This window comes from Nycticebus coucang, chromosome 13 (genome assembly GCF_027406575.1).
Source record: "Nycticebus coucang isolate mNycCou1 chromosome 13, mNycCou1.pri, whole genome shotgun sequence".
Lineage (NCBI taxonomy): Eukaryota > Metazoa > Chordata > Mammalia > Primates > Lorisidae > Nycticebus > Nycticebus coucang.
The window spans coordinates 79,563,724-79,584,913 of record NC_069792.1 but is presented as its reverse complement, the minus strand read 5'-3'; the positions used below and the strand labels follow the sequence as shown (position 1 = coordinate 79,584,913).

Genomic DNA, 21,190 nt, shown 5'->3' with positions numbered 1-21,190 from the left:
ATTTTTTTTTGTCCTCATCAGTGTGTAGAGAGAGGGTGAAATTTTAATAAGCTGCCAGGACCATAGAAATAAAAACAGAGAAAGGTTAGAAAATGCACAAAAGGAAGACAAACAAAGAAAAAAAGTAAAAGACTCTTTTCCATTCTCTAAGTAAGTTGGGTTCATCCTCAAGTTAAGAATGAAGATCAGCCTTGGAAGGCCTGGCTGCATCCAGAGCGGATGTGTGGCTGTTAGCTGGAGTAGAGAGAGGTGTAACGAGGGGCTTGTACCTTTGCCTCCTCCTTGGCTTCCACAGCCCTGTCCCATCACAATGCAGGCTGGTAGGCACTGAGCACTCCAGCCCTGTCCCATCACAATGCAGGCTGGTAGGCACTGAGCACTCCAGCCCTGTCCCATCACAATGCAGGCTGGTAGCCACTGAGCACTTTTCATCCATGTAGCAAGTCTTTTCAGTGGATCTTGCAGTCCAGGTCCTTGAATTGGTGCTGGGTCAACAGTAAGTAAGACCAAGTTCCTCCCTCTTGGAGTCCATGGGCAAGCAATGGAGAGTCGGCACCAGGGATCAGGGAGGCTTCTCCCAGGCAGCAGGAGTGGAAGTTAAGCGGAGAAGGAAAGAGAGATGTGTTAGGGAGAAATTCTCCTTCCCCAGCTGCTTCCTGAGATTTGGCTAGTTGTAGGGGAAGAGCTGCCATCCGAGGACAGATGCTCCGCCCTGCCTGCCCCATGCTGCCCGCCCTTTGCTGGTCTTCCCGGGCTTTGGTTCACACTTCCTGGCCCCATTCCACTTGGCCAGTCCCTGTGGCTCAGAGCCCGGTGAAAGGTTAATGGTGAGTTAATGACCTCAGCCTTCCCCATCACTGTCAGGCCTGCACGTGCCTCTTCTGGACCCATTTATCCATCCAAGGTCGTTGTTGCTGCTGGGTCTCCTATTATGAATCCTTTTTCTTCCCCCACTGTACCCAGGTAGCTCTTTATTTAGCATTTTCAGCAAAGAGGAAGGAGAAATGCTTTATTTCTAACCAGAGAATTTAGGCCCACGTGTCTCGGAATTGCATTGATCTCAGAATAGTTTTGAAAGTTGGTATAGCTGAGCACAAACTGCTGGGAGGACTTACCTCTTTCCCAAAGCTTCCTGATATTAATGTCATGGGAACAACGTATTAAGCGTCTCTTGTTAGCACCTTTGCTGGCACCGTGTTTCTCTTTCCTTCTAGGCAGCTCTGAGAGACCATAGCACCTCATGCATCCTGCCCTCCTCATATAAACCCCACAAAACTTTTGCCACCTGCTTCATCATCTGTTAAATGGGGCCAATAGCACCTGTTTTCCATGGTGGTTGCAAAGATACAGCGCAGTAAAGAGTGCAGATTGGTGCGGCGCCTGTGGCTCAAAGGAGTAGGGCGCCAATCCCATGTACTGGAGGTGGTGGGCTCAAACCTGGCCCCAGCCAAAACTGAAAAAAAAAAAAAGAGTGCAGATTGCATGGTCCAGTGGCCACCCAGGGGAGCAATAAGTGGGGGTGTTATTATGATCTTTTGCATGAATGCTATCATATGTTTTACTTGCCTTTGTATTAGCTACTGCGCAGGATCTGAGATGATCTTCTGCCCCTTTAGAAGTTCAGGGTGCATCTGGCACATGTATTCATTCATATACACAAGTAGCAAATAACATCTGTTCTAAGTTTAAAGTTTAGAACTGTCTGCAGACTTTCTGGGTAAAGATGAGTGAGTGGGGGAGTTTAGAGTTAATCGAGGACTGTGACCCAGCACGTTCACACAGGATGTTCGATTCCAGTGACCTTTCCGACTCTCTCTTCTTTCCTGTAAAAGGCAGTGTGAGCGTCCCACCTCACGTGTGCTTATGAGGCTTCCACACAATGATGTGTGTTAGAGTAAGCGCCTCTCACAGGGGGCCTCCCTCCCAGGCTCCCCAAGTGTGACCCTCCTCGCTGTTGGTATGGATTTTAAATGAACATAAAAAGGAGACTGTCTTCTGTGGAATGCCAAGAATGGGCGAATATAAATACCTGTCCCTGACTGCAGCTGAGCATCGCTGTCTGTGTGGACAGCATTGGATCAGCAGCCTCTTACCAAGGAGCATCCTAAAGAAATAAATTCCTAATCCTTGGCATGACAGGGTGCCCGGTGGTTCCAGCAGTGGGTAATGCTCAAGACAAAGAATTACCTGTGCAAAGCACTGCACCACCTCTGAGCAGTGAGTGCCTTCCTGCCGTGGGGTGCTGAGTGTCCCCGAGGCTCAGCCAATTTGGTCAGCTGTGCCCAGCACCACACATTCCCATAGTCTTTTGCATTTACCTGAGCTTGCAGGCAGCTCATTCATGTGCACAGAGTCTGTGTCAGGTGTCATGAGGCAGTAACATCAGCAAGTCCAGTGAATTTTCAAAGACCCCAGGTGTGCATCCTTTTCCATGTTGTCTATTTTTCAAAGAGGAAACTAGCCATTTGAACCCACTTTCCAGCCAAACTTTGAACTTCACAGTTCAAAACTGGGTCTTGGGCCCATGTCTTATTATGTGCTATCCACATTAGAGTTTTCTCAAAAATAATTGAAATTTTAAGTGTTTAATCTCTTAAAACCAAGGGATGGTCTAAGGCAACTTGGTTAGTAAGTGACCTAGCAGCATCTTACCCTGGACTCCTGGTAATGAGCTGGGTGAGGTTTTAAGTAGGAGAAAAAGATCCTTCTCAGTGGGAGCTGTTTGTTGCCAGTGCTTGAAACTCAGGGAACTGCTTCAGACTTGGCCTCATCAGAAATGTCTAAATCACTGTGTGTTGTGTGGGCAGCATGATGCAGTGGAAGGAAAATGGCCTCTAGAAGCAGAAGGTGCAGGTTGGAAGGCTGATGCTCCTGGTCCTAGCTGTGACCCGTGTTGGCAGAGTTTCTGGGTTCTCTGCATTTAGCTGCATCCTTAGGAAGCTGAGTTGTAGAAAGTCCTGAGGATACTGCTGGTAACATTTCATTCTTCTGTGTAAGCCCTTCGCTGACTCCCGATCACCCCCACAGGATCGTGTTGGGGCGGCAGGGAAAGCACTCAGAACCTTGCCAGCGGGACCCCACTGGGCCAGCAGCTTTACCTCCCGCAGCCCGGACCTTGCCAGCCTCCTTCCCTCACAGTCTGGGTGGTTTCTCTCACCATGGTCTCTTTGTCCCTGCTGGGCTATCTCTACCCTAGAAATGCCTGTCACCTGTTCTTTCCCTTTACCAGGCTGTCGTGGCCCCTTTAGTTCATCACTCAGAATCTCACTCCTGTAGGAGCCCTCTCTGCGTCTCATTGGCAGCGGTGGCCCTGGCTTCTCTTCTCTGTATGTCCTCTGCCTCCCCCTCACGTCTCCATCCTAGCATGGCCCTCACCGAGTAAGAATCCTTTGATAACACATGTATTTTCCCTCTGGATGGAGCTCCCTGAATAGTGCCCAACGCGTGGTAGGCATTCAGCTGATGTTTACTGAACCAACGAAAGACGCTCAGCGGAGGTGCATTTTATTTCTCTCACCCCGGTGCCCTTTCTGGAACTGCAGCAGTCATAAGTTGTTTTCGTTTTCTTTCTTTCCTTAAGGGATGTGATTGAAACTTGGGCGTAAGCAAGGATTAATTATACTTAGAAGGATGAGGACTGGAGGGGATGGATCAGCTGTAGAAGGTAACTTACAAATAAATGCTTGAGACGAACTGTAACAGCACCATGTGGCGATTAAACGTGTGTGAGTCCAGAGATGAGGGGCTGGATCCTCTCTTTCTTACTTGTCCTCTTTGGTTAGCAAAAAGCAGGCTCATGTGGCAGACAGGGAGCTGGTGGGAACCACAGGAGGACCGGTGAGCATGGTGCACCAGCAGCGTCCTCGTCTGTGTAGCTTCTGATAACAAGGCAAGATCCTTTCAATGAGAAGCTGCTGTTCCCTCGTGATTCTGGGCTTCTGTTTTCATTTTACTTAAGGGTCTGTTCCCCATTTGTCTTTTGGCTCAGTCTTTGGGAATCTAGTTGTTTTTTTTTGTTGTTGTTACCAGCTTTTTTGATGTTTATGCTCTTCTCATTCTGTAATTTGCCAGGATAACCTGCAACAGCATAGTGCTTCGCCGTTTACACAGCCTGTACACGTTTTCATTTGATCTTCATAACTCTGAGGCTCAGAGAAGTTAAATGATTTGCATGGGGTCTGACAGGAAGTGGTGGATTCAGAACCCGAATTCCTCAACTCAGATTTCCTTCAAGTTGGCTGTTTTCCATCACACCATGTTGCCTTCTTTCAGCTGTATTGGTAAAAGTCCCCATTTATGGATTACATTTATGTGTCCGTATTTTAGCCAAACACGTTATCATTTCATCCTCACAATAGAGGTATGATCCCGATGTTGCCAGCCAGGAAACAAAGATTAAACACGTGACGTAACTCTCCCAAGATCCCTCAGTTTGTAAGTAGCTATGCTGGAACTTGAACCCAAGGTTAGCTGCCTGTAAAGCTGCTTTGTCACTAAGCTTTTAATCACTAAGCTCTTAACTACCATGCCAGTGGTTCTCAAAATTTAGGGCGCATCATAATTACCTGGAGGGCTTGTTAAAACACAGATTTCTGGGCTCTTCCCCTAGAGTTTCTGATTCAGCAGGTTTGGAGGAGGCTGAGAATTTGCATTGCTACCAAGTTCCCAGGCGATGCTGATGATGCTACTGGCTGAAAGAATACACTTTGAGAACCTCTGCACAATGCCACACTGGCCTCATGTCCCCAGAGGCACAGAATTGCTGCCAGCAAAAATAGGTTTCACGTGGAGGGGAAAGATGTCATTTATGCATTATTGCAAAAGCCCATTTTAAATGGGTGCATTCCATACATTCTTCAGTACAACCTGAAGGAGAAAATGAATATGGCCATGGAGAGTTACTGGGTCATGGCATTTTTCTTTGCAGTCATGTATGAAAACTCTTTGTTACCTCTATGATGGGGAACTTAATACGCATCTGAAATGGATAACAAAACCATTTATTAATTAGAGCTGAAAAGTCTCTGAGATCACTTGTCTCCCTCATCAGCTTACCTTCTTGCTTAGGATTTCATGTGCTTATCTTTTGTTTTTAAGAAGCATATGATTATGATTCACCTTTCTAAACATAAGCAGTAGGGGAGAATTAGTCCATCTAAAAAGATCATTCTCATCATTTGACCTACCAAGTCTCCCTTACCTGCAACCAGTGGTAACCACCAGCCACTCTCTACCCCTATAATTACATAATTTCATGAGTGTCATGTAAGTGGCATAACGCAATATGTATCCTTTAGAGATTGGCTTTTTTCACGAAGCATCATTTCCTTGAAGCTGTGTACATCAATAGTTCTGTTTTATTGCTGAGAAGTATTGTCCACCATGGATGTACCATAATTTGTCGAATCATTCATGCATTGAAGGACATTTGGGTGGTTTTCTGTTTGCAGCTATTACAGGTAAAATTGCTGTGAACATTTGTGGACAAGTTTCTGTGCAAAAACATAGGTTTCCATTTCTGTGGGATAAATGCCCAAGAGTGTAATTGCTGGGTCATGTGCTGAAGTCTGTTTTTAGTTTAAAAAAGAACTAGAAAACTATTTTCCAAAATCACTGTACCATTTTACCATTGTTCTGGGGATATATAAAGAGTTCTAATTTCCCTACATCTTCATCAGCGCTTGTTTCTTATCTGTTCTTTTGATTGTAGCCATCCTGGTGGGTGTAAAGTGGTATCTCGTTGTTTTGAGTTGCATTTCCCTAATGACTAATGATGTTGGGTATCTTTTCATGTGCTTATTGGCACTTTGTATATTTTCTTTAGAAAAATGTTTATTCAAATCCTTAACCCCTTTTTAAGTTGAATTATTTGTTTTTCTATTGTCGAGTCAGAAGTGTTCTGTATATATTCCAGAGAAAAGTCCGTTATCGGATATATGATTTTTCAAACACATTCTTGGTTTTTATGCATTACCTTTTTCAACTTCTTTAGACTCCTAGTTTATGGAGATTTGGTAGATTTTCTTGAACAAATGTTTCTCTATTTGTCATTATGCCCTTGGGACTATTTCCAGAGACTTTAAATAAATGTTTTTATAATTTTTGACTAGTTAAGTTGTTGTTTTCCTGGGGAGGGAATCAATAGAGTTCATTATGTTTAGTGTGGTAGGTTTTCTAAAATTTCTTGTAATGCAGACCCCCTCCCCACTCAAGTCGTCAGCATTTTCTAGTTGTCAGATATTTTTTGGGTAGATCTAGCAACCCGAGAAGACCTTCTGTGACCTACATCTGTAGGAATTGGGCAGTGTCTGAAACAGTATTTCTTTAAAGAATGACCAAATACATGAATGTGTGTAAGCACCTAGAAGGAGATAGTTGTGGAGTATAAGAAAGCACCAAAATGGCTGCATGGGAGAGCACCAACCACATGGCCAGACCAGCGCCATTATCTGTACCGCTTTGGACATCATTACTCCTTCAGTTAGAACAGACTGATCAATCACAAGCTCACTGTCTATAGAGCCCAAAAGAAAGGCTAGTTCATGGGCTGAGCATGCTTAGAAATCTGTGTGAAAATTATTGTTCTGAGTTATACATGTATAAGTTCTATGTGTGTCTATATGAGTACACGTATGTTAGATAGTCATTGTGAAAATACAAGCAGATGTGTATATTACATATTTTAATATTTATTTATTTATTTTAAGACAGAGTTTCACTATGTTACCCTAGGTAGAGTGCTGTGGTGGCACAGATCATAGCAACCTCCAACTCTTGGGCTTAAGTGATTCTCTCACCTCAGCCTCCCAAGTATCTAGGACTACAGGCACCCGCTATAATGCCTGGCTTTTTATTTTTTTATTTTTTAGTAGAGACAGGGTCTCACACTGGCTGTGGCTCAGGCTGGTCTCAAAACTCTGAGCTCAGGGCAATCCACCTACCTCGGCCTCCCAGAGTGCTAGGATTACAGGCGTGAGCAACCACACCTGGCCAATATATATTAATATACACACACACATATAATGGGCATAGAAACTTTCACAGCAGTGGAATATTCTCAAAGGGTGTTCTTCTTTCTTACCTAAAAATAACACAAAGGATAATGGAATGTTAAAACTGGATCTTTAGTCATCTAACCCAACTGGGCCATTTTGCAGATGAGGAAACTGAGGCCCAGAAAGCTCATGTGTTTTCTTCATAGTCTCATGTACCGGGTTGCGAGCTCCTGCAAGGGTGCCCTCTCCACAGTTGATATGACCTATTATGTAGATGAATGCAAGCTTCCCTCCCATCAACTTGCTTTGCTATCTCAGCAGATAATCCTTCTGTACAACCATTTAAAGTCAGTACCCTATTATAACTGTCATTTGAATTTTTCCTGTAAGTTTTCTGCCCTTCCTTTCCTTCCAACTGTACCCTAAAGTAAATTCTGCAGCTGGCAACTTTGAAACTTGTTACAATCCAGAACTTTAATAGGGTTTTACATTTTTAGTAGCCTAATGATGAGGATGTAAGACCTTCTGTGCTAGTCCCCCAGGGCTTTCTATTCTGAGCCATTTATTAAACCTTGCTATAGTCCGAAGTATATTCGACCTTTCTGTATTAAAAAAAATTCAATTTCAACTTTATGCAAATATTTGTGTGTGTGTGTGAACACACAACATTTTCCTCTTTTCTGTGTATTAGGCAGAAATTCAGACATTAGCAACATTTGAACTTCAAGATACTTGTCAATTATTTTTCCGTGTTTGGTGAAGAAAAAGAAGATCTTTGCCATCATCATTTAGAGTTTTTTTTAATTTAGCTAAATGTGAGCCTTCTTAAAAATCTTTATGACTTTGAAGTCTATTTTGCAATTTAATTAATGCGGCAAGGTTTTTTTTTTTTTAATTTCATTCTCAATGGAGATAATCTTAATCCATTCATGGTGACCTTTTCTTGTGCAAATTAGTTGTACACGCTTATTTAAGCAAACGGTCCTTTGCATGATGTCTCTTCTTAATGACAGGTTTATAATTGAAAATTGGCTTATTCCCATATGCCTAGTTTATATGAGAATATAAAAATACATGTGGACTTTAAAAATATCAATGTATATATCTCAAAAAGAAGGAGGAACCCAGTGCCTTCAGGCTATGATTAAATTAGACTATTAAGAGTCAGAGAATGCTGGTGACATATGCTACTGTCAAAGTCACACCTGTCTGCTCAGCATTGGAAGCTCTTGAAAAATGAGGGTGATTTCATCTTGGCTCTTAGAAACAGGGCCTTCACAGGACACGAGCCATCTCTAGTTTCCCAAGTTTTCTTAAACTGATAATGTACCTGAAACTGCTTGTATAGGAATGTGTTTGTGGTAATCACTTTAAAAGTGGCAGTCCTAAACCAAATGAAATGCTTTTTATCTTTCCTAAACTTTACTGGCATAAAGAAACAGGTGACACTTGTGTTTTGTGTTTTTTCAAAATGCAAAAACAGCGTAATGCCATTCAATGGTATTTGAGTAAAAGAATCGATCATCTCTTCCATAACCCGGTCTCCCACACCCGCTACTACTTAGCACTTCATTTTCTTTTCTCTTGTCATTTCTCTTCCACCATTTCCTAGCCTCGCACCCTTCTCCCTCACCTCCTATTTCTCCTGTAAGCCATGTGAGCCATTCTTATTTAGAAATATTTATTGGAATGTTTTTGATTCAATGCAGGAACTCCATCTTAAAGGAAAAAACAAATGTTGTTTTCTGCTTGCGTTAGAGATTTCCTGAGTAGTTTTTAACATGATAGCATGGATTTGAGGGGTGGGAATAAGAGCAGTTTTCATTTTGCTGAATTTTATGCTGTTAAAAGAAGAGAAGTGGCAGTGATTTATTGGTCTTTTTTTAGTGTATGGGGGCAACATATTTCATCAAGACACAAACATCTGATTTTGGAAGTAAAGGCTGGACGAGCCAAATTTTTACCGAGACCGAGGTTTTTTATGTACCTTTTGCAAAAGAGACCCTAATTGCTTTGTCCAACATGATGGTTTACATTTTTTATTCATGTGAAAAGCCCTTTCTTCCAAATGTAAAAGTGAGGGCTGCCCACCTGTGCTTTCCCGAGTTGCTGTGGGTACCTTTGCACACATGTGCACCCACCAATGGCCAGCCACACCTGCGTTCCTAATGGGGCTTTGTTTGCTGATTGTGCCTTCTCTCTTTCCAGGTATGATTATCGGGAAATGCTGCACAATGCCACTTTCTGTCTGGTTCCTCGTGGTCGCAGGCTAGGGTCCTTCAGATTCCTGGAGGCTTTGCAGGTAAGAGACCCTGAAACTTCCCCAGAATAGGCTTGAGGATTGAAGTCAGACCGGGTAGGTTTAACCTTATCACCTCTCCTGGGAAAGCTCAGAGAAAAGGTGTCATTTCCCTGGATGATTTGAAATTTTTCCCAAGAAAATCTGAAACACTTAGGAAAAGTAGGGAATTGGGGAGGATTTATTCATTATCTTTGGACATGATAAAATTAAACCATTTAACTACTAGGAAAGGTGGATACTTCCGGGTCATGTTTGCAAACAGAAGGCATCTGATTGCCAGTCTGGCCGACCAGGCAGCCCAGCTGGGCTCCTCAAAGGGGCCCTGCCCTTCTCCTGGAAGCCAGTCTCAAGAGCAATGGTAATAGTTTATTGTTGGTGCTCTCCAAAAGCAAAATTGTCTGTCCTGTCCCTGTCTTGGCCATCATTCAGTTCCTTTAATTTCTGAAAGTGGTTCCCAGTGGAGTGATGCTATGCTGAGGCTTTGAGTTCAGAGGTCCTGCCTCCAGCTCTGGAGCCTTCATGGGAGTCTGTGGCTCATCAACCTCACTCTGCAGAAATGCTGAGACTGTCATCGGCATTTCCCACCTGGAAGCAGCATCCAGCCTTCTTCAGCTGCAAAGAGAAAGCACGTGCCCAACGTGTCTGCCGACCCCCCTTCCTTGGCCCGTTGCTACCGTGCTCTTTCCTCCTCTGTGCTCTGCACTGTGCTGTGCCTGAGTCTGTGTGTCTGTCTCAATGCCTCATAACTTCTGACCCTGCCCGTCTAACTGCAGATCACTGTCATGTCTTCGACAGAAGAGCTTCCTTCTCTGACAGTCATTGCGACTTCTCTCTTTGTGTTCTGCAAAGCAGCCATCACTAATTTTCTTGTAGACCCCGGGATGGCACATGGAGCAAGTTGTTCTCTGGCTTGGATTATGAGTTATTTTGAACCCACATTTTGTCATTAACCTACGGTATCTTGGCTATTCCATCCCAATGCAGACAGTAAATTGGTATGATTGTGGTTTGGATCACTTCTCACTGAAGAGAACAGGGTTCTGATTAGGTATTTACAGAGCAAGGGAAGGGTGAACACCTTGCACTACTAGTTAAGTCCACAAAATGCTGAGCTCTCTCTGCTCCTTGTTGCTCATGACATTGGGATAAACTACTTTGGGAGTAGACGTGGGGCAGTTACATTGACACAACCATTTATATTCAAGGCTGGTTTTATGCTCAGATTCTATTAGTGCAAGCTTTGGTTACATCCATAAAACTTCTCCAACAAGGCTAATCATCTCCATGGAAGTAAGATCAGCCAAATCATGTTCTAGAAAAGAAATGGGGTTTTAGCCTTCTGGGGCAACATTTGCAAATATTCAAATCTAGTCTGTACAACCGTCAGGCCACTCGATAACTCCTAAAATCTTACTTTCCTTCTGGCCTAAGCAGTCTAGGATCCCTGCAAAGTAGGAAATGCCAGTAATTGAGTTTGCACTGATTTCACCCTGATTGGAGCCATTGCTGCTGTTGCTTTCCTCAAACTCATGAAGTCTCCCTTTTTGCACAGGCTGCCTGCGTCCCTGTGATGCTCAGCAATGGATGGGAGTTGCCATTCTCTGAAGTGATTAATTGGAACCAAGCTGCCGTCATAGGCGATGAGAGATTATTATTACAGGTAAGGAAGGGGCTGTGGCCTTCAGCAGATCGACAGATTGCTGCCCCCATCCGAATGTTCAGAGAAGATGAATCCAAAAGGTCAACTTTATAAAAGAAATTTTATCAGGAGAAAAGTGCCCGTGTCACAGTGAATATGAAGTCATTTAATTTGGCATTGTTCACTTTCCAAAACAAAATCTACCCAAGCCCACAGAATACATTCGGAGAAGAGGTTGCAGGTAAAGAACATGAGCTGTGATTCATGAGAAAAGGTGGATCTCCACCCCTTTCAGGGGGTAATTTTTATAGATGATCCCAGAGAACATTTATAAGACCCTGCTGCCTCGTATTCCTTTCCCCTGGTTCTGCAGGTTAATTTTCAGAAAGAGAAAAGTCTCTAGGGTTTGTTCTTGTGGTTAGTATTGAGATCCCCCAAATGATCCAGTCTGGGTGCCTGAGCAAGTGTTACCTGTAGGATGGAGATTTAAAAGAGCAGCCCCAAAGAAAAATTCAGACTGCTCAAGGGCTGCCTTCGGGGGGCGCTAGTACTCAGAGAAATCCTTGGCTGGACATAGTCCCCAAGGATTTCCAACTCTTGTCCAGTCATATTTTAGGTTCAACATAAGTTGCCATGCTCTTTTCTCCTAAAATGATAAACTATTTTAATGTTTTTCTTTTGTGGCATTGCGTACTTTATCTTTGAACTACCACAGGTCTTTGTAGAGTGATTTTTTCCTTTTCATTTCCTTGCTTATTTGTTTGTTCTGTTTGTTTTTGATACCTGGGAAATTGAGTTTCTAACTCATTTGCCAATTCTACTTTTGTGCTACTGGCCAGTCTCCTAGTTGGCTGGTGAAGTAATGCAGCATTCTCCCTAGTACAACAGGTGAAATATCTGTAACTGAGAGGGCCGGGGGCTAAGAAATGTGAAATATTCCAGACCCCAGCTCTGGACACATTCCTTTTGCCTGGTAGTCAGGTGTATGATCTCAGTAGCCCCTTGGACCTTGGAAACCAAAGAAGAATCTGTGATGTGGAATAATGACAAAATCTCCTGCCCTAAATGCAGTTAGATTTCTTAGGTGTTCACTGATAAAGGGGTCTGGAGTATTTGTGAAAAATACTCAATGCTCATGATTCTCCATTTTGATTCCTTAAGAAAATGCTTATAGAAATAATGAGGAAGAGGTCTCTCCATGCAGAGATAGTGCGAAATGATTCCTAAATCATTTACTCATGAAAGGCCAAGCAAAAATGACACATGTGATGCTTTTCTGTGTTGGCTTTTTCCTTCTTTTATGTTTTTTTAAAATAATATATGATCATTAAAGGAAATTTGGGAAATAAAGGGAATTAAAAACATTACCCATGATTTCTCCATTTTTATACCACTGCTCCTGTGAATTTGTGAGGAAGCTGGGAGTTTGTCTTTGGTATGGAGAGCATGCGGGGATGCTGAATGGTGGTGGTGCAGTCTCTACCATATCCTTGAAGCTGATGGGGGTTTCACCTTCTGATGCTCCTCTTTGGCTTCCCTCGGAAGATGCTGTTTTTCATTCCACGCACCCACCCACCCAGACTTGCTGGTGTTTTTCCCCTTTCCTGTGCAGCTTGTCTTTGCACAGCTGCCTCCATATTGAACAGCAACTGTACTGTCGTTAACAATGGTTTTAAAAGAGTTGGCACTGAGCCCAAATGTCTGCTCTGGGAAATGTTGTTGTTATGTTACAATTTTTCATTTCCTGTTTTAGAACAGCTTGGATGTTTTTATTTGCATATATTCTTGTCATCATGTCACCAAGAGAGCTTAATGTTGTTTCCTTATATCTATTTTGGTGGATTCCATTAGTTCTGTTACCAAACATGACCTTTTATTAAGACTTCCTCGAGTTCTGCAGCTTCCAGAACAATCTGGGCAAATTGGAGTGGATTTATCACTCTCTTCATTCCTGTCTCTTGGATAGCAGATTAATAACCAATAGCCAAAGGCCATTAAAGCTTGAACTTCCGTCTTTTCAGTCGTTTGGAATTGTCTTCCAGAGCACAGTGCAGAATGCGGTCAGATCCTTGTATCACACTCACAAACCAATAGAAAACATTCCACTTGATGCCCTGAGATCAGGACGTGGTTTATATGTCTATGAGAGAGGAAAATGGTATTGGTAGGCGAATCTGTGATTTTCTTCATTCATAACCCCAGCACACTCAATTTTTTGAAGACTACATAGCAATGATAGCTTTAGGCATTTTTCTAATAGACTCTTTCCTCATGGTCACAATAAAACAGTGATGTCAACCTATAGAACTCTTAGAAAATACTATTGACATTTAGAAGAGGGCATGATTATGAAAATTGAACCGGATAATTTTTTTTCTTATCTTTCTTTGGCAATCTAGATAATATTCTCAGTGAGTAAATAAAAATAAATTATCTTGGACTTGTCAGGGTTCTATGATGTGAATGGTTTCTCTGCCTTCTTGGAGAATATCTTAATTACATTTGAAGTTGACCTCTGGTTGCAGCCTAATATTTGCCTGCCAGTGTTTCTCCTGTACCTGTTTCCTCCGTGTTTCTTCAGTGTTGTGAATCCTGATATACACTTTGGGATAGAGATTTACTATCTAGTTCTGGACACTGGCAAAGCAAGGGAGCATTTCTTGCTTTTCTTGTGAAGCAATTTTATTTCTCCTCCTAAAGGGAGTCTTGACTCAAAAAAATGTGCTGCCACCTCCTTCCCCTCCAGTGCAAACTCCATTATAGTCTTAGTCAAATGCCTTGGGTAACTTTCCTATTAAAGCAGCTAACAGAGCATTCCTCCTTCAGCCCAGGCTCCCATGTCTGTCTGATTAGTCATACATTATGGAAGCAAGCATGCAGAAAGAGGGGAGCGCAAAAGGGCAGTTGCTAATCACAAGGAATCTTCCCTTAAGAGCACAGACTCCATAAATGAAACAGACCTTGAACTGTAAGTGAAAATAGGGAGCAAGCCCAGAAAATTTACCAGAAACCCAGGAAGTCCATTTCAGAGCTCTAGACCCAAAAATTTCACATGCAGACATCAAGCAGTTGGTCCAGCTTTAAACAGCTTCATCCTAATGCCCATAATGGTCATAGTAATGATAATAAGCTATGTTAATTAAGCTTCCCGAGTTCTAGGCACCGTGCTAAGCATTTACATACCCTTCATTACAACCTTATGATGTGAATTCTGTATCTGCATTTTACAAATGAGGATTTTAATCTTTGGGAAATCAACTAACTTGACCAAGGAAGCACAGCAGAGAATCCCCCCCTGATCTAGCCCTTGTGCTTAATGGTTTCAAGGGTATCCAGCCTGCGGCCCACAGGCTGCATGTGGATTATGTGGGGACCCTTTTTGCTTGTCTGGTGGGCATCATAAAAGTTATCACAAACATTTTATTTGTTTTTTTCTCACCAGCTTTCGTTAGTGTTTATGTATTTAATATGTGACCCAAGACAACTCTTCTTCCAAAGTGGTGCAGAAAAACCAAAAGGTTAGAAACTCCTGGAACCATCGAACTAAACTGCTACCGTACCCACATGGCTTCATATGGTCATACGCAGTTCAGCTCTTATTTCTTGAATAACTACTACATACGAGCTACTCTCCTAGTTTGAAAACGTGTAGCAGAATGAATAGGACATAGTGCCTTCTTTTAAAATTGTGTAGCCTGGTTAGTAGTGATGGCTAAATATATATGGCATTTGAGAGATACAGTCAGGCTGGGGTCAGGGCTGAAACCAGAAAGAGATATGTAGGAAGCAGAAAGTCTCAGGGGGTGAGGAAGGGAGGGATGTGCACATAAAAATGACTGACTTCAGTTGGATGGGGAGGCTCACAGACATTCTGTTAAAAAAATTCTTTTATAAATATTTTATAGTTCCTGGGGTGACAGATCTTAGAAGTGCTTGGGAGATCGAGGTTTTTGGTCTTTTTCCAAGACTTGTAGCTACTCCTCGGTAAAATCTGGTTGTCCATGCACGGGGTCAAGGATTTCAGGAAACAGTTGTGATTGTAGGATCACCCTAAACAACTGATAAGCTGCTCCTGAATCGCAGAGGTGAACTAGAATTTTCACACCTCCAAGGCCATTGAGGCTGATTCCCAATAAGTGCTGTTTGTGTCTGACAGTTCTTGGGACTGGCGATTAGTTCTTAGTTCTTAATGGCTGGCGATTTGTATAATAGTTGATCTGTATGTTAGAAGCCGAATGCTATAAAGAATTAAAAGCCTAACCCAGCTGGGTTATTTTGATGAAATGCCATCTCTTTGTTTTACAGTTATAATTCCTATGTTCGACTTGTGTTACAGATTCCTTCTACAATCAGGTCTATTCATCAGGATAAAATCCTAGCACTTAGACAGCAGACACAATTCTTGTGGGAGGCTTATTTTTCTTCAGTTGAGAAGATTGTATTAACTACACTAGAGGTAAGTGAGACAGCTTGGCTCTTGCTTCAATAGCGTTCCTCTACATACTTCTTTCACCCTTCTGTTTTGCTCATGATGCTGTGTGATGGGTGGAATGGGGCAAAACCAAAATTTCTTTCAGTTAACCCTTTGCCATGTCCAGGCAAATAAACACCCCCATTCTAGACAAACTCCACAGAGGAAAACCAACATGAGGAGAAATTATACTCCTTGACACAAACTGGCTCTGTCTTACATCATTTCAGAAATACGTGGGTAATAACTGTCTTCCTGTCCTTCACACTCAATGACATCCTTTGAAGACATATTTCTGGAGGCCTTTTAAAAAAAAGATAGTGACCCATGGTAGGGAAAATCCTCTACCATTCTCTAAGTGTGAATAGTTGACTGGGCACTCCAGTGGCATTGGGGGATGGCAAAATTAATTCCCAAGACGTAGGCCATCCAAACAACCAGCGTTGATGTTGCAAAGTTGTATTAAGAGGAAAATCAGGATTGAACCAATGTGCTACAGAAGGTGTTAAACTTTATGAAAGCAGGAAAACTTTTGGCGGATGGGTACCCATCTTTAAGTTGTTCTTTTTAAAGTAAGAAGGAAAAAAAAAAAGAAAGGGAAGCCTGGAGATGATTAAAACCTTTGGAAATTGAGCAGATAGCAATGGCCTGAGGTTAAACCAAAGTAGCACAAAGAGCTAAGAAAATATTTAGAAAACTGCACACTCATGAATTATGGGCTTGAGGGAGGGAGAGCAAAGATGCTCTGGAGAGGTGACTCTGAGGTGCTCACAAAATGAGGTAGGGCATTCATTCATGGCCTAATTTTTGGAGAATTCTCTTTGGAAAAGTGATTACTGGTTTATTGCTCTGGAAGCTAATATGATTTGGAGCATAGTTGAAGAAGTCTAATATCAACAAAAAAAATCAGCCCATTTGGTGCAGCCTCATTTGGTGATCCTGAGCATCAGAGCTGGTGCTGGTAATGCCCAGGCACACCAGAGCATGTATCTACCCCAAGCCCAGCTTGGGCTCTTGCTCTCACCTCAAGGCAAACTCTGGTGGGTGTCTTCTCTGGGACAGTGTGCATTTTTTTCATACTGGAATTCAGTTTAAAAGCCTCTTTAGGACCCAGGCCCATCCTCCTGAAGGATCATAATGATTTCCAAGGGTTTCCTTCTGATAAGCCAACCTTACTTATTCCCCCCAAAACTTTCTCCTTGATTAAAATTGATTGAGTTGTCACTTCTGTTCATAGCAGCAGATTTGAATATTTAATCAAGTCTGTTCTCTTCTTTAATCCTGTTCTCCACTCAAAATCCTTCCTAGACCCTTCTTAAAGAAAGTTAATATTATTTTTTTTTCTTGTTGGAGAGTGCTCTTGAAGTACATGTTCATTTTAGAAAATAATGAAAATATCTAGAGCATAAAAACCCAATTTGCCCACACAAAGTAACTATCAACATATATACCCACACATACGCATATATATTTATTTTTATATGTAAATTTAAAATGTATTATAATTTTTAGTTTTAAAAGGAGTCTTTCTATACTCACATTGTAATTTGCTTTCCTGCTTAATAAAGTTAATATTGTCCCGTGTTATTAGATTTTTGCTGCAATTACATTAATGATTATATAATATTCCATTCATAATAAAACTTAATTATTTAAATTAATTCTCAAATTGGGTACATTCCAGTTGTTTCTGGTTTTTCATCATTATACACATCATGGAAGAAAATAGTCTTAAGGCCAAATTGTGCAGATTCAAGATTGTTTTCTTAGAATAAATTCCATGAGTTTGAAGTCCTCATTCAAAGAATGTGCCAAATGCTAAGATTTCTAATATGATTTGCCAGTTTTCTTGCAATAGAACTGAATGAATTTATAGTCCCACCAGCTTATCTGAGAGGAACTGTTTTGATTATTTTAGGTTTTTTTCATTTTCACTAATATTGGATGTTGTACCTTTAAAAATGATAAATCTTTTTTTAAAAATTTTTTATTTCTTAGTACATTAGTAAAAAATGAATATTATTCATATGTTCTTGGTTAGGCAACTTACAAAGACATAGAGATGGCCGTGAGTTTTGTTATTAACTCCCCCCCCTTGTTATTGACTTTTAAGAGCTTACTATATTAAAAATATTAACCCCTGACATTTCTCTTGCAAATGTTTTCCTCAATTTTTAATGTGTCTTCCTGTTTTTTTTTTTTTTTTTAAGTATTGGACAATTTTTTTATCTTTATCTTCTTCACTTACTATTGTTTCTAACCTGTTTTGACCTATATTTTTATATATACATACACATAAATACACATGTTACATTTTTCCAGTACTTCCATAATTGATTTTTTTTACCTTTAGCTATTTAATTGTTTAATCCAATATACTTTTATATAAAACATCTTTTTTTTCTTTTTTTTGCAGTTTTTTTTGGGGGGGGGGGCTGGGGCCGGGCTTGAATCCGCCACCCCCGGTATATGGGGCCAGCGCCCAGCAGGCGCTGCCCACAGGTGCTGCCCACTAATCTTCCATTTTTTAAAAATGAAAACTAATTGTTGTTTTTTTCCCAATACATTTATTTCTTAAGTTATTCTTTCCTTGGCGTCTTCACGTGCTACTTTCATGCATCTTTAGGTTTTTTTTTGACCTTTTAAGTCTGCCCTTCGTTGTTTATCTCTAATCAATCCAGATGACATTTTAATTTTCTTCCCCTCAATATGCCATCCTATGGAGCACCTCTATTTACTTAACCAGTCTATTATTGTTTATTATTAATGTCGTTTCTAATTTTTTTTATAGATAATATGTCTTTATCCAACCAATGGCTTTCTGCAGGTATCTTAAATTACATTTCTATTTCTTTAGGATGGAGTTCCTAAATTGCTGAATCTAAGAGTGCAGGCATTTCTCGTGCTCATAATATATTATATTTTGCTAAATTTCTCTTCAAAAATAGTGTATCGGCCTAGACTCTCACAGCTGTCTGGGGGAGACCCTCTCTTGCCGTACACCTGTCAGCCTTACGAATCATAATTAAAACACACACATACACAACATTGCTAATTTGCCAGATGAAAGATGGTATCTCGTTAATTATATTTCTTTTGAGTATGGTTTGTTGCATAGATCTGGTCTCTTGCCTATTAAGTTAACAGTGCTCAATTATCCTGTAATAACAGCTGGATGTTTTACATTCATCAGAACAGGATCTTAAGTCAAGCTAGTTTCATCCCTGAACCTGGAAGGGCCTTTTCCCTCTTGAATTTAAGGCAGGCAGTTTCTTTAGCAATGCAGTTAAAAAAAAAAAAAAAAAAACACTAAAAACCAAATACTTCATTCAAATTTATAGCAACTGTCAAATCTCTTTCTGTAGTTCCAAGATTGGATTGTGACAATTTGACCTCTCAACCAAATTGGATGAGAGAGACTATCCAGTTACCCAAAATAATTTGGAACTCACATTACCCCAGAATACAACATAATCAGAAAAGCAGGGAAAATAGCAGAAAATGCCATCCACATACACAAAGCCAATGTGTTTATAAGAACAATTTAAGTATCACATATCAAAAATGTCCACTTGGCTTAGAACATAGATGATATATGTCATTTGGTCACTGTCTTACCTCCTAAGGTATGAGAATAATTCACAGCTACCCTTAGGCAGTGTACGCTTAAGGATTCTCTGCTCAGAAGATGTTCTGTATTCAGACTCTAGAATTCTGGATTCATCTCCTTCCTTGCTATATCCTGGGCCATGGGAATGGGATTTAGAGATTTAAGAACCCTACAGTTGTAGGTAGTTCTTAGACACATTGGAAAACAGGATACCTCATTTTCTCTTCAACACCAAAGTCAAGTTGTTAGTACAATACGTTTTTCCAATCTGATTAAAATTTCCTAATGCTGCATCCCAGTAATAAGGAGCTATTTAATCAGTGTGAGGCTCTTCAGAGCTCAGTTTTTGTTTGCAAATTGAGAAGTAACAATGGGGACAGTGATGAAATACTGCAAAGACAGTGTTCCGTTATGGGTTCCATTATTTGTCAGAATATTGCACAGTAACCTAGCGCTAAGGATGGAATCATAGGAGCTTAGTCATAATCAAGGTGAGTGAAAGAAAAGTGCATGAGATTATAATAATATATGAAAACAGCTAATGATATCTAGGAAGGCACGTATTTGGTAGAATTTTATCAAGTATGCTCCATTTTCCTCTGCAGTTATCTAATCATGCACATTCAAACCATGGTGTTGCTCATGCTATTATATAATGATATTTTAAAATCAATGAGATAATGGAAATAGAAGATTGCTTTGGCTTAGAGCAAGATGGCATATGGTGGCACTGTGTGTGTTAGACTGTGTTGCTTTGGTCAACAGACTAAGTCAGGGCCACGCAGAATGACTGTAACTTATAACCAATAGTCCATTATTTTGAAAACCAGATGGCACATAAAAAAGCAAAATCAGAGGTCTGTTCTTCTTTTTGAATTCATATTAATTAGAAATATTGTCCTTATTGAGGGTGCCATTTGGGACCACAACCAAAAAAAAAAAAAAATCTTATGTATATATGTGTATTGATTTTCTTTATAGCCAAAAAAGCATCCAGCCTCTAACTGTGATGTCTTCTTCTGTAACAGTAAAGAATAAGTACTAAGTGCCTTGAAAAGATTCTGAGAGATGTTCAGTATAATGATCAGGATAATTGGAAAGAGAAAAAAATCATCTTTTTATTTGGTGAAATGAGACCCATACTCTTTCAAATTTTTGAGAAGACAAGTTGAAACAAACCTTTCAGAAAGACACTTGGCAATACTTAAAAGATTTCCCCATTGACAAAGTCCTGAAGAATTGATCCTAAGAGTGGGAAATTGTATCCATAAATACATTCATTGCTTTGCATGGAAAAAATGCCCTATTGTTGGTCCTTTAGGACAAGTAAACCATGGATACCATTAATGATATAACTAAGATACTACAGCTGTAAAATTGGAAAAGCCAGTACTTAGAAAATGAACACAAGAATGAGATTTTATTTTAAAGGCAAATATAGTCTTAAATATAAAAACTTAGGAAGCTCTTCTTAAATTCTAAGAGGTTGTTATAATTAATATGATATTTTATTGTTTTATTACAAATGAGGAAAGTGATACACAAAGGTAGCCAATTGCTTGACCCGGGTTAAATTCAACATTTGATAAAGCTCTCATGCCTGTACTGATAACCCTCTGTCAAGATCCATTTGAAGACTGTATAAAATGCTTATTGGTATTTCAGAAGAGGGCTACAATATCTTATTATCATAGCCTTGAATTTTAAAAGGTAACAAGGTTATGACACTGAACCAAAAGGATAGTCTATGACAAGGAGAAGCAGGCCATGCGGCACCCAGTGTGAATCATGGCCCATTTTATGACAGCTCTGAGCTCCATGTCATTGGTCTGTAAGGTGGATTTACAATGCTGTCTATTGTCAATTTATTCTGTTTTGATACCTAAACTTATTTAAGTGACTACATGCTGAACGATAGATAAATTTGGAAACCAAAAAAGGAAAAGATCTAAATGAAAAACTATAAATGGAAATAGACAGATTTGGAAAGTACAAATAATAAAAAAGTGGATTGAATACTATACAGAGTGAAACTGCTAGCCATGTGAAACCTCTTCACAACCGTGGCAATTTTCTCATAATTAATGCATAGACAACAGCATTTTAACACATCCCTGTTGTACCACAAACAGTAAACACCAGTTTTTTAGCTCGGGTCCTAATATCTCCACCA

The 21,190-nt window shown here is 40.5% G+C and overlaps 1 protein-coding gene across 1 annotated transcript in view; it reads left to right on the top strand.

The window, feature by feature from the left end:
• EXT1 (exostosin glycosyltransferase 1) overlaps nucleotides 1-21,190 on the top strand; it is a 294,565-nt gene that overhangs the window by 247,832 nt on the left and 25,543 nt on the right. Inside the window, exons 2-4 of the mRNA XM_053559448.1 lie at nucleotides 9,204-9,297; nucleotides 10,850-10,957; nucleotides 15,273-15,392. Coding sequence (XP_053415423.1) covers nucleotides 9,204-9,297; nucleotides 10,850-10,957; nucleotides 15,273-15,392 — 322 coding nt within the window. The remainder of the gene's footprint in view (nucleotides 1-9,203; nucleotides 9,298-10,849; nucleotides 10,958-15,272; nucleotides 15,393-21,190) is intronic.